The sequence below is a fragment of the Phalacrocorax aristotelis genome, chromosome 1 (genome assembly GCF_949628215.1).
Source record: "Phalacrocorax aristotelis chromosome 1, bGulAri2.1, whole genome shotgun sequence".
NCBI lineage: Eukaryota > Metazoa > Chordata > Aves > Suliformes > Phalacrocoracidae > Phalacrocorax > Phalacrocorax aristotelis.
Window position 1 is genome coordinate 166250295 of NC_134276.1, and position 14619 is coordinate 166264913.

At 37.4% G+C, this 14619-nt stretch overlaps 1 protein-coding gene across 7 annotated transcripts in view; it reads left to right on the top strand.

Annotated features, from left to right (window-relative positions):
• Window positions 1-14619, top strand: part of ANKS1B (ankyrin repeat and sterile alpha motif domain containing 1B) — a 450718-nt gene that overhangs the window by 126927 nt on the left and 309172 nt on the right. For all 7 annotated transcript variants that reach the window (XM_075080262.1, XM_075080270.1, XM_075080279.1 and 4 more), the window contains exon 10: window positions 13299-13464. In XM_075080262.1, the coding sequence (XP_074936363.1) occupies window positions 13299-13464 (166 nt within the window). The remainder of the gene's footprint in view (window positions 1-13298; window positions 13465-14619) is intronic.

The window sequence follows — 14619 nt, forward strand, 5'->3', positions numbered from 1 at the left end:
GGGAATAGTTGTGTTAATTTGGAAGAAGAGTGAGATAGCTTTTTAAAACATGTTTTATAAATGTCTCTCTGTATAATCAGAACAATCCACCAGGCATTTTGCAGATTTTTTCAACATAAAAGATATAAGTGTGAAGACACTGTGGTAAATCAATAAATTGACTATCAGGTTGACTATATTATTTTTGAAGGTGCTGTAATTTTATGGCATCCTAATTTTTGATTCACAAACATTTCTCTCTTCTTTTTAACAGTATAAAAATAAAATCTTCAGGCAATGTTAAGTCCCATTTAACTCTACCTAATTTTGAATTTAACAAAACTGAGTCTGTAACTCTGTGTTTTAACCTACCTAAGTGTCTGAGTACTTACACCACACTAGCTTCCTCCCTAATCAGCCTTTATGTTTAGCAGATACTTAAGTTCTATATACACATAAGACTTCTTGAGTAAACTGTTGTGGTCTGATTGTATGTGGACAGGTATCTAAATTCTGCGTTATTCAGCCTGGTTTTACAGAGTTATCATTTCTGCATTGCAATGAATAAATATTAACAGCAGAAAGTTCATTTAGAAACCCATTCAGGAACTTATATGTCTGTATCAATGAGCAAGAGTGGACATCTTTGAAGATGTTCAATTGATTGCTTTTTTATATTGAACAGGAAGCCACTGGAAGCCAGCCAGCATGAGATATGAAGTAGAGGGAAGTGTTTGACTACATGCCTAGTTTTTGAGCTGAATTTGTGTGCAAATTAAACACCAGGGCACTTACGGAGGGTACACAGTGGGCAAAGCAGAAGGCCTTCTTTCAGTCTTTTCTGCCCACTTCCAAAGTGGACAGATTGAATGTATCTTTTTTGTTTCTTTTGAATGTAATAATGTTCTATTGTAAAGTGCATGAACAATTTTTGAGCTGCCCCTTAAGGATAGCTCTCTTAACATCTTTCTTCTAAGGACAATTATTTCTGTGTGACCAAAGAAGAATTGCAGACACTCCACACTTTGGACTGTAAGTGGCTAAAATCTTATTTTGACCCAGAAGGAAGGATCCACTGCCAAGTATTTCCTGTTGTATGGCATTATGTGGTTCCACGTGACATGCGGGTTTTCTGAGTAGCAAATTTCTTTTTCTGACGAACTCTGTTTCTTCATCATGAAATCATGAAAGGATCTTGAATTTGCAAACTACTTGTGTGTATGTTAACTTCAAGCATTTACATTGGTATTTTGAAGTTGAGTTACTCAGTTGTTGAAACATAAGAAATTAGTTGAACCAGAACCTAGAGCAATATCATCAGTAGGCAGAGTTTTGTGTACTTTTTACCATCTTGTTTGTGTGAAACACTGACGTAGTTTGTTCACATATGAATGAAGGCCACACAGCATTAATAGAGAATATCTGTAGTAAAAGAAATACATACAGCTAGTGTCACTGCAAATCTAGGGCAAGATTCCTGAATTCTGGCCAAATGGACATGATTCTGTGGTAGCTGTGCTGAAACTTTAATCTTGCAGTGAACCTATAGAAGGTTTTCTAAGTCCAAATTTCATTGAAAATGTGACATAGGTTCCCTTATAATCCTTACTGACTTCATTTTATATAATCTCCACGTTCTCAGTTTCCATCATGTAATAACTAAGGCTGAGTATTTGTAATAAATAAGTAGCTTATCATACCATAGAAGTCATTATAGAAACAATTAAAGCAGTAGGGCTTTGACATAAAACACTGGGATTCCATAAGGAAGTAGCATGTTTATTAGCTGAATGTTTCTCCTTCAGTGATTGAGTAGTGAATTAGGTAACTATGCTGATGTATTGTCCTGTTGTGGTTTAACCCTGGCTGGCAAGTAAGCCCCATACAGCCACTCACACCCCCACGGTGGGATGGGGGAGAGCATCGGAAGAGTAAAAGTGAGAAAACTTGTAGGTTGAGATAAAGACAGTTTGACAGGTAAAGCAAAAGCCATGCACATAAGCAAAACAAAGGAATTTATTTACTGCTTCCCATCAGCAGGCAGGAAAGCCATCTCCAGGAAAGCAGGGCTCTGTCACGCATAACAGTACTTGGGAAGACAAATGTCACAACTCTGAACATCCCCCACTTCCTTCTTCTTGCCCCAGATTTATATACTGAGTATGACATCATATGGCATGGGATGTCCCTTTGGTCAGCTGGGGTCGGCTGTCCAAGCCGCATCCCATCCCAGCCTCTTGTGCACTCCCTGCCTACTCGCTGGTGGGGTTGGGGTGAGAGGCAGAAAAGGCCTTGACTCTGTGTAAGCACTGTTCATCAGTAATGAAAACATCCCTGTATTATCAACACTGGTTCCAGCACAAATCTAAAACAGAGCCCCATGCTAGCTACTATGAAGGAAATTAACTCTATCCCAGACAAAACCAGAACATATCCTTATGTTTCAGACTTAGCTATTTGAGTTCAATGTGGCCACTCTCCATCATCTTTGAAAGGTCATGGAGGACAGGAGAGGTGCCCAAGGACCAGAGAAAAGCAAATGTTACTCCAGTCTTCAAAAAGGGTAAGAAGGAGGACCTGGGAAACTATAGGCCAGTCAGCCTCACCTCCACCCCTGGAAAGGTGATGGAGCAGTTTGTCCTGGAGGTCATCTCCAGGCATGCAGAGGAAAAGAAGGTTATCAGAAGTAGTCAGCATGGATTCACCAAGGGAAGATCATGCTTGACCAACCTGATAGCTTCTATGATGGTGTGACTGGCTGGGTTGAAAAAGGGAGAGCAGTGGATGTTGTCTATCTTGACTTCAGTAAGGCATTCGGCATGGTCTCCCATAACATCCTCATAGACAAGCTTAGGAAGTGTGGGTTGGGTGAGTGGACAGTGGGGTGGATAGAGACCTGGCTCAACAACAGAACTCAGAGAGTCGTGATCAACTGTGCAGAGTCTGGTTGGAGGCCTGTCACTAGTGGTGTTCCCCAGGGGTCTGTTCTGGGTCCAGTCCTGTTCAATATATTTATCAATGACCTGGACAAAGGGGTAGAGTGTAATCTCACCAAGTTTGCTGATGATACCAAGCTGGAGAGCTGGGCTGAGGGGAACCTGATGAAATTCAATAAGAGCAAGTGCAAGGTCCTGCACCTGGGAAAGAACAACCCCATGCACCAGAACAGGCTGGGGGCTGAACTACTGGAAAGTGGCTCTGTTGAGAAGGACTGGGAGTGCTGGTGGACAACGAGCTGACCCTGAGCCAGCACTGTACCTTGTGGCCAAGAAGGCCAACGGTATCCTGGGGTGCATAAAAAGGAGTGTGGCCAGCAGATTGAGGGAGGTTATCCTCCCCCTCTGCTCCACCCTAGTGAGACCACATTTAGAGTACTGTGTCCAGTTTTGGGTCCCCCCCAGTTCAAGAAGGACAGGGAACTGCTTGAGCACGTCAAGCGGAGAGCTACCAAGATGATCAGGGGACTGGAGCATCTCCCTTATGAGGAAAGGCTGAGAGACCTGGGTCTGTTCAGCCTGGAGAAGAGAAGACTGAGGGGGGGATCTTATCAATACTTATAAATATCTGAAAGGTGGGTGTCAAGAGGATGGGGCCAGACTCTTTTCAATGGTGCCCAACAACAGGACAAGGGACAACGGACACCAGTTGGAACACAGGAAGTTCCACTTAAAGATGAGAAAAAACTTCTTTACTTTGAGGGTGACAGAGCAGTGGAACAGGCTGCCCAGGGAGACTGTAGATTCCTCTTCCCTGGAGACATTCAAAACCTGCCTGGACATGTTCTTCTGCCCCTGCTCTAGGTGTGCCTGCTCAAGCGGGGGTGTTGGAGATGATCATCTCCGGAGGTCCCTTCCAACCCCTACCTTCTGTGATTCTGTGGCCAAATCAGCCCTCATAAAATTGCCAAGTATGTAGGCAGTATGATAAGAGCACTGGGTGATGGAACTTTTTGTGTCCATAAAGCTAAATATCCGTGTTATGAACGTTAGTGGGTTTTGCCACATTTTTGGCCAGGAATCAGCAGAGTTCCTAGGGTCCCATTCAGGACTGTGGTTCTGAACTATGGTTTGAAGTAGGAAATTACTGGGTTCTTTAAGAATATGGTAGATATGGACAACATACTAGTAACATTTCTCTACTAGTAATGTGCGTATTTAATTAGCACTAACTTTTACAAACTTTGCATGCATGCTGGGACCTTTAAAGAACAATTTCAAAATGTTCCTCTGTTGGTTTTTGTACCTTATTTTCTCTTCAGTTGTGTACCAGATAAAGGTATGATTCACGACAAAGTTGTTCATTTTTGTTAATATGACTTTCAATAACTTTAATATTTGGAAAAACATTTTCTTGTTCTTTCTGTTTTACTGTGGGAGCACGTGTAGGAGGGGTTTCTTTTAAGAGAGTCTTGGCTTACTCTATTGCAGTAATAACTTCTATACCAAACATAATTAAATTCTAATTTCTTCAGTATCAAACTGGAAAACTTTTAAACGTGGGAGGTTCCCTTTCCTGAAATAGCAAATGCTTATTTGTAGCTTTTATTAAATCCATTATGTATGGCATCAAATAATTGGTTTCTGTTGTGAATATTTGCGGAAGTATGTACGTGACTTCAGAACAAGATGTTTGGGCAGATACAGAATATTTTCTAAACATGCACAGATTATTCATAAACAGGTAATGGATTAACACACTTTGGTGGTAAAGCTTTCTTTTCAAAGGCCATTTATTCCATAATGTCTCATTTTAGTGATGTTATCTGCTTTCCAATCAAGTCAGTTTGCAGTTCTACAGTTCTTTTCTGCTTTATGTTAATAGTGAAAATTACTGTTCACACTGATGACGTGTTTTGCCTCCAGATCTACTTAGGTGTATTCAGTTCCTCTCTCCCTTCCATAGCAACCCACATATTTTTCGTTAACTTCATTCCTATCAATTACTGTGCAAGTAATAAAGGGTGAGAAAATTTCAGCCTGTCTGCCTAATGTAGAGTAGTGTGTTAATTTTTTTCTGCATTTGCTGTCTAGTAAATATTGACCCCACTTCAGGGTTTCTCAGTATCTAACATTTTCTGTGGTTTTGGCCCTTATAATACGAGGGGTTATTTTTACTTCATGTTTGCTGCTTCTGTTGGAAACCTAGTACTGGCAAATTTTAGCAGAGTAGGAGACAAAACTTGTTTAAGAGCTGGACCAAGCCAATGGGTCTTTCAGCTGGGAAGAAGCAGCATGAATGGTTCACTGCCTTGTGGTCCAAAGGCAGAACTATAAATTCTTATTCAATCTTTCTGTGCGTATTTCACACCTACCCTCAGGCACATTCAAAAACATTAACCCAAAGTAGATAATATTTCTTTTATTGGCTTGGGGGAAAGTGATTTAATAGTGAGTTAAAAAAAACTTTTTTGTCATGCTCAAGATGAATCTGTCCATTGTTACCCACATACCGTTGGGTTCCCTGTAAGTCAGGAGATCTACCACTGTTTCTATAAAACTGTTGTGATCTTTTTCTTACAAATAAGAAAACCCTCTCTTTTTTTTTTTCAGTGAAGAGGTCAGGTTATATAACAAACTAATATTGTGTAAAATGTCCCTTCATAACCACCCTCAAATCTTTGGGCTGTTACCAAATGAAGTCCAGAGCCTGACAAAGTACACATATATTTATCAGTCTGTAGGAAAGTGGAAAGCAGGTTTTTTTTCTTCTGACTGCAGTAGATACCAGAATGGCCTTCATCCTGTTGCTCTGTGTGTTTTGAGCTTTGAAGCTGACACCCTTGAAACTGTGATGCTCTTCTAAGCCTCTTCATTCACCTTCTGAGACATATTCTAGCCTAAACTTCTCGCTTTCCAATGAGTTATTTTATCACTTACTGGAGAAGATGTTGTATGAAAATAAATGTTTGCATGTGCCCTCCTTCATATATGAAGTTCTGGCTACGAAATGGTATATGAATACTTTGACAAAGATTAATTAGAGGTTTTATTATCATACTTCATAATGCATAAAATTATATTCTTAATTATTATTTTTTTAATTTACCAGAATTTGCCCCATGTATTGAGCTAAGTGCTTTTTGTGTGTGTGTTTAAAACCTAAGCATTGGAGCATAAGCAACTTGCAAAGAAGTATTGTTTCCATGGAACTGAGGTTTCAGCTCATTTTATCTTTTTAATATAATACCCTTTATTTTAAATAGGCATTTTCGCATAGCTTGATATTCAAACAAGACATGTTTTTTGTTTAGCGTTGTTCATGAAAACTGGAAAAAATGGGAGGATATCTAACCTGGAAATTACTTGCTAGTTTGTAATTGCATTTTGTTCAGCTAAACTAAGAATCATTTATTAAAGCAGTTATTGTATTATGCTACATTGCCACACACAACCATTAAGATTTTCATAAACAAGATTATGTAGACTTGTAGTATATTCTTTGTCACAGTGAGTTATTTGTTAGAGGAAGCATATGCTCTTTTCCATGGCCTGAATGTTGTATGCAAGGGAAAGCATGTAACATGACTACAACAATCTAAATTAATTTGAAATTCAGAATATCTGCCAGATAGAATTATGAAAACTCTGCATAAAATACAGTGATATGTTTCTGCTGCTGAGGTTAACACTGCATTCATTATGCTCACAATTACCCGTATTTTCAGGCATTTTTAGTTTAGGCTACATTAGTGAGTTTTGTATTTTAAAGCTTTGCAGGAACCTTTGGCTTTCAGGGATTGACATCTGTAGAGTTTTCATATGAAATTTTGATTCTAAACAAGGTATGTAAAAATATGCATTTGAAAAGGAGAGCATAAACCACATTTGTGGTGCTATGTAAATAATGCTGCTTCTTTCTCAAACACAAAGTTTGAAAAAGCAGATCTAACTTTTTTGAATTGTTTCTGAAAAATTACGCATCATCTTTACATTTCTAACAATATAAATATACAGGACAGCAAATCTAGCATGTTTTTTAAAATAAACATTCTTCTCAGCTCTTGGGAAGGCTTACTGAAACTTAAAGGCTGGTTAAGATACTGGAGGGAAAGAATTATTTCTGATAACTTTGTACATGTGTTATTCCTACATCATCAAATCCACTGTTTCTGATGCTTGGTGAGAGGGTAAAAGAGAACATCCTTTTAAAATCTATATTATAAATACTTTGTGCAGACCAGAGTAGACCCTCCAGTGTCATCACCCTTACATGAGATTACTGGAGATTTTCCAGATTCTGTAATATATCATGAAGTGAACCTTATTATCTGTTCTATGACAAATTACATATTCAAGTGTTTCTAGCTGTCATAACAATGAACATTTATCATAGTTTGAGTCATGAAAAATTATTCTAATTACACGATACTACAAAAATTACTTTGGTTAAATTATTAGTAATAGATAAAAGTGTTTTTACTAGCCATAAAATTATAGTAATATTCCAGATTTCTTTCAATGGAAAGGCAGTCAAAATAAATATTTCTCCATGTAATTGTGGTTTTGGGTTGTGATGACACAGGTAATACTTACAATTGTTTTAGCTCAGTACATTAGTGTGACAAACTCACACAACAGGCTTCAGGTTTGGGCATTCTCTCCACTACCTTGCTGCATGTCAAAAAACTATCCTAATTATCTTCAGTGACTGGTCAGGACATCTTTCTTGCTTGAATTCTTGATTCCTCTCAGCAACCTTTGGTTAGTGTCTCTGGAAGTGTCTCAGTTCAACAATGTTATACGTCGGTCTGTTTACAAACATCAAGAAGTATGTTTGATGCAAACACATTTGGACTAGACATACGGAGGAAATTTTTTACGATGGGGGTGGTGAAGCCCTGGAACAGGTTGCCCAGAGAGGTGGTAGATGCGCCATCCCTAGAAACATTCAAAGTCAGGTTGCACGGGGCTCTGAGCAACCTTATCTAGTTGTCCCTGCTCGCTGCAGGGAGGTTGGACTAGATGATCTTTAAAGGTCCCTTCCAACCCAAACTCTTCTATAATTCTATGACATAAATGGGATAAATGGGATAAATGCACTAGTCATTGCTCACTTTCATGGTAATCATCAGCTTTGGGTTGATGGAGCATTTAGGTTCAGTAGCTCTCCAAAGCTTTATTAATAGAAGTATCATAGTACTCTCCTAAAGAACAACTAGGCAGAATTTATCCCACTATGATGGAAGAAGAGCCACTTGGTTTCTTCATGCTGGTCCTCTGACATGCAGCAAGCCAGGGGAGAAGATACAACACCCTGGTGGATGTCAATGTGTATGCCGGGATTTAATAGCAGTTCTTCATTATCTAATAAATGAAAAAGAAATTTTCTAAAGATGGCAGATATATTGCATTTCTCCTTTCTACATTTATGAGAATTTTTCTTCTTTGAGGTTTATTATTCAGAAGAAAGGAAACCCTGTGTATCTTACTTCCACTTCTTGTTCTTATGTGTTTGCAGATAATCAATAATTATAGCCATAAAGTTCTCTTTAAAAGTCTGAATTAACTGAAAATATAATTTAAGACCATTGAAACTAAACTACTCCCTAATCATTCTCTTCTAAACCAATGTTCTTAACCTATATTTTCAAGTATAAATATGAGTAGGGGCATTCTTGTTCCCCATACTTTCTAAAAAAGTGCCTTAGGGCTAGAACAACTATTACTTCTAGCCTTTGTGATTCTTATTAGGTGTCTTACATAAATGATGAGGACAGTTAATATATAATGACAAGGAAGTTGTATATCAAAATAGAGACTTAAGCAAATCCAGATTTAGTAAGTTGTCAAATAACAGGATGCAGTGTGGCCTTCAACTGTAAGTCGCCTAGACTCCAGGAGTTCAAGATAACTGTTCATAAGTTTAGAATTTTTAAGTTATAAGTTAATAATTGCCTGGTGAGACACAACATACCTACATGAACTATCACTGTGGTGAATGAGATGTGACAGTACATCTTCAAAGAACAGTTTTTTCTGCTGTTGCTCATCTGGCATTCATGTCTGACTCTGATGTGTTGTCCCATATTCCAGGGAAGTAAGAAAACTTCAACTGACCTGATTTCTATAGGAAAGGAGATAGATGGTATGGAAATTTTTCAGTTAAATACAAATTCCATCTTCTTGTCAGAATGTCAGTTCAGATTAGATGTCTACTGAGCCTCTATCATTTTATTCTTAGGTCATACAAACACAAATTTGTGTATACTGCTTATATCCCAGACCTTGAGCGTACATCATTCAGATTGATCCTTATAAGGAATGCAAGAGTATCTAGAAGGCAGAGGCAAGAGTAGCTAGAAGCTTGGCAGAAACATGGAAGAAAGGCCTCACTCAACATCATGTAGTTTTTGAAGATTTACTCATGTTATGGGCTATTGTTTCACATTGCTGTTTCTTTCTACAAGGCAAAAATCTGATTTATATTTTATCAGTATGGGCAAGTGTTCTCTAATGCTTTCCCAGTGATTCACCCACTCTCACTCTTCTCTTTTTCTCTCACTTCTATTGTGTATGTATTTTTATCCTTTCCACAAAAATACTTATTTGAATGTACTGGCAGCCCAGCACATCACTTTTCAGAAGTTGTAATTTCAAATAAGAACTAATTCTGACTTGATAGTGATGGTCAGTTGCATGTGTCATCTTCAGCTTTTTGGAATAGTTTACAGAAATTCAAGATTGATTAATTTCTAATTTAAAAAAAAATAAACTCAGATTATTTTGATTTCAGGACTAAAGATTATTCAACTATAATGGAAGAGTATGTCTTTAGGAGGTTTTATTATGCAGATGAAAATATCTAGGGCATGTAGGATTACTGTAGAGTTACTGCTCATTGCATGGGTGAGGTGAGACAACAGAACTGATATTATTGAGAGGAATGCTGAACAGCTTTTAACCTTAGAAAAAAACAGAATCACATTGCTCGGTGCCTGATACCTGAAGAGAGTTTTATGTCATCTGCTAACACCTAACTTGAATTAGTTTAGAGCTTAAAAATTTCTAGAATACACTCAGTACCTGCAAAATGGAGAACACATTGCAGCAACCGGAAGGGTTTACATGCTTTTCTCCAGCAATGAGAAGTTTGTCTTTTTTTTTTTTGCTACATATGCCCTTTTTAATTAAAGGTTATCGTCTTCACTTAATCAGTTGATAGAATTCCAGACCTTTTAAAGTATTAACAATTCTTTTTTAACTCTAACTTATTTAAGTTCTGCTTGGCATACTATAATCATATTTGCTTTATAGGGAGAGATTCAGGAAGAATTTACTTGTCAGTAATTTACATTCCAACCATTTTCTCAGTAACCCCATCATTTTTATTTATTCTTCTCTGACATTTATATTCTTGCAATGTTAATTACAGAATGTTGAATAACATTCAGAAAATCAAACTGAATGTTAAGAGCGATAGGAAAGGAGTAGAATACAAAAGAGGGAACATCATTATGCCAGTGTGAATACTTGGTGAGCCCTCATCTTGAATGCCATGTGAAAGTCTGGTCCCTGTCATATCATCCAAGACTGAGAGGGTGAGGGGTGACAGGGATGGCCAAAAGCCTAGCACAGTTGTGTGAGTAGGTTAGAATTTCTCATTACCTACAGGAGAGGACAAGGGAAGTGTAACAGAGGTCAGTGAAATCGCAAGGAGAGGATAAGTAAAGCACAACTGTTTGTTGCCTTCTAAAGTACAAGAATTAGGGATGTCAAACTTGGTGAGATAGCTAAAAAAAAAAATGGGGTACATGCAAACTGTAAAAAGTGACATGCCCTAAAGGCAACTTGAGAAGGTAATTTTAGAAAGTTTGATTGGTGTACATTCAAAACAAAGTCAGCACTTTTTGATTATGAAGTGCAGGATCCTCAAAGGGTTGTAGGGGGAGAAGTACCACTACATGATTGTCCTGGTCTCGCTGTTCTCTAGGCCAGCACTGTCGCCTGCCTTTGTAGACAGAATTTTGGGTGACGTAGGCATAAAGTATGATCCAATGTCTGTTCTTACATTTTGAATAACAATTTTTATTGTTTGTTTGGTGTTTTTTTTCTATAGCTGAATTCAGGAGCTGAGCAGGTTTCACTTTGGTGTTTGGTGACAATTTTAAGGCTACAGTATTTCTTCATAGGCTTCTCTAGGCAGATACACTATTACTAGGGTTTTGGCATTCTGACTTACTCTTATAGAAACTTGCCATGTACAAGGATTAAATTGAAGTCTGGTTTAGTCATTGCTTTGGTAATTAAATTTTTGCCTCTGTCTTTTTACAGCAGACTTGAAAGGACAAGGTAGAAATTCCTTTTTTTCAAGGTAGGAAGGATTCCTCCTCCTGTCCTGCAGTTGCACTTCAGCCTCTTTGATGCCTCCACATTACACAGTGCAGTCTAGGGAGAAATGTTTTCTGTACTTATTGTGACAAAAAGGCAGAAAGTTACAAAGTTAACGGTGCTGTTATTTACAAATTACAAGGTTTTTATAGTATTCTCTAATTTAAACCTAAGGTGTGAACTCGTGCCCTTTTATTCCAGTAATAAAACTTATTATTTGGAAATTTCTTGTTTTCACTTGTACTCTTCCTAATATCCCTGCTTCATTTTATGGAAGTGTTATTTTCAGGATTTTTTTTAAAAAAAAAAGTTCTTTTTTTTTAACAGGATGTGGGCTGCAGGAATAATTTTCTTTTAATTACATTAAGGAATAAGATGGCTTATGTTTAAAAGGTTGTATTTGGAGCTGCAGTAAGGCCACTTACAAACTCTTCCAATTCCTTGTTACGTCTTCCGAATCCACTAGCTGAAACTACTAGCTTTGAATCCACTAGCTGAAACTAGTTACTATTAGTATATATCAGTAAAATCATTAATGCAGCGAGCTTATACTCTGACTAGACATAAAGAGGAAAGGGTAGAAAAGGTAGAGATGCAATTACATTCCTCTTCTAGGTATGTTTTTTGAACACTAGCCACTAATCTTGTATTGTTTGCTGGTACATACTCTTATTTTTTATTACAAATGCTTCTTAGTATTGTTTATTTTATTTTGCATGATTTTTTTCCCCCGTTAACTGTTTCCAGGATTCATTGTCACATTCTTTATTCAGTGGTGGGTTAACGTAGGAGTCATTTAAAATTTGTTTCTACTGAAGTCATCAAGTAGGATTTAAAAGTGGGGGTCCTGTTGCTGCCATCGCAAACTTGTCGTTTGAGAGGCCTTGAATTATTACCAGATTATGAGCTCTCATAAAAATCAGGTCACAACACAATGAGCAGGAAAAAATGCTAAAAGTTGGGTAGTGTAGTGATTTGCTAACAGTATAAATAATTTGCCTAAAAAAGGGACTGTTATCTACAGCCGTAGTTTACCTTAGGCAATACGAGTCCTTCTTGTTGAAGAAATTGTTATTCCACATCCTGTTCACACACAGAATCACATTCTTCAATCATTTTCTGAGTAGTGCTATGATAACATCTAACTGTCAGGGTGCTTTCTGGCCCTTTGCATTTTATTATATTGCATTGGATTTATGTGTGGTGCTTGACTTTCTGAGGCATACATATGTCCAGTGTAAGAAAGATGTGGAAATATGTCTTCGTCTATGCAATTGCTTTCTGCTGGGATTAAAATGAAAAAATCACAAATCAAAAAACTCTGGTGAAACTGTATGGTATCTTCTTATTCATGTTCTAAAGTGTATGAGCGAAGCTTCTGACTAATCCGTTTTTTCCCTCCCTCAACATTTGGTAATGATGGGAATTCACTATATGTATCACTGTTAAGGGACCTTGCACCATTATTGCTGTTCACTCAAATATAGAGAGTAATTAATCTTCATTTACGACCTGGAATTCTGCCATCAAAATGTAGATGGCATATCTTTAGCTTTCTTATATATAATATAAACATCTTGTAAAACCATCTCCAAGGAGAAGGTAATTGCAGTGGTTAATGTAATTGTCACTTTCATGAGATATGATTTAAAAAATTGAATGAGAGACATCCCCTGAATTAGGACCTAGCCAAGCAGGTATTGCAAGACCTGTTATGGTGGAGCTTTTGCTAAATACAGGATTTGATAGATATTTCTGTAACTAAACAAGACCTATATTACAAAAAAAAACCCCAACCAAACGACAAGACATGTTATCTTCTAGCGTACAAATAATTCTTCAATTCTGTTATAATTTGGCTTTCAGCAGAACATGGTATTTAATTTCCTGAATATTAAACCCTGCTAGCCAGGGTTATTGAAGCCAGCTGCTTCTTTTCCTGTGTCATCTGAGAAATATCTCTCTTACCTACTTAAATTTTTTGCATTTCAGGAATCTTATTCAAAGAAGAGAGGTTATGCATTGGAAGCAATACCCTCTGTACCTCTGGATGCAGTTCCTTCAGAAAATGACAGCAGTCTTTGTGATTCGATAGACATAGCAGTGACCAAAAAACCTTGTTCCCTAGAGATAGCAAGAGCACCTTCCTCAAGACCAGGTAAATTACCAAATAATCCTTTGCATAGTCTTTTGTGTAAAGTGTAATGTTATAGAAGGTATATAGAAAAGTTTTAGGTTTATCTGTTTAAGAATACAGTACTGTTTACTTATCACAGCGTGATTATAGTCTTCCATTAGCTACCATAAGAGCTTAATATCAAAATGCTGTAGAAGGGAAAACAAAGCAGAGGTTTAAATAATTTCCTAGATAAGTATAAAAAGACTGCAAAAAGCCAAATTAGAAATCAAAATTCTTTAAGCCCAGCCTTTTGCAGTAATCTATTTATACTAACCTGTTTCTGTTTTTTAATGGGTTTTTTTATGCTTAGCAGCAATATTATACAACTAATTCAAAATTTAAAGTACTCTGTATTTCCATGTTACATAAAGGAAGGTCTGTTCTATTTTTAAAAATAAAACTGTGTGAGAATTGATAGAAATATTAAATGACAGTTTGGCAGACTGTTGTTGTATTACACAGGTTTGAACAGCAACGAGTTACAATAGTTAAAAACCAATAGAATTATGCTGAGTTAGATCAATGATATTATATGTAAGGTCTCTGTGTTCTCCAAAATTTTATGCTCTTTTCCATTACCATTGTTTGAACTCTTCATTAGTTACCACCTGGTACAGGAATTTCAGAATATAATCATTTTGCTGTAAGTAATTTGACCAAGAGTCTGCTTTGACAAATGACAGTTCTCAGCAGCACTGTCCTATTTGAAATGGGCAACTGACTTTTCGACCTGTGCTATCTTGATTGTGAATCATGATTTGGGAAATATACGAGAACGACAGATGATTGTTGACTAACATCATGTAACCTGTCTAGCCTGTGTAAGGGAAAGCACCTTGTTGATTCCACAGCTGAACTAGAATTGGAAGAGTGCCAGAGCTATATCAGACGTACTAAGGGCCAGATATGAAGATACAGCTTTGGAGTCTGCAAGGTGAGGTGGAGTGGATCATAATTCCCAACTCTCCATAAAATCTGGGCTAAAGAAGACCTAAGGGAACCTGCATTATGAACAGTGGCACAAAATAGGGTAGCGTCTTTACAGCATAGTTGTTGGACCAGAGTCTGACTCGAACATCAGCATGACTACTTGTGCAACTGAAGGTTTACTTTGTTGATGGCTTTTTGGCTCTG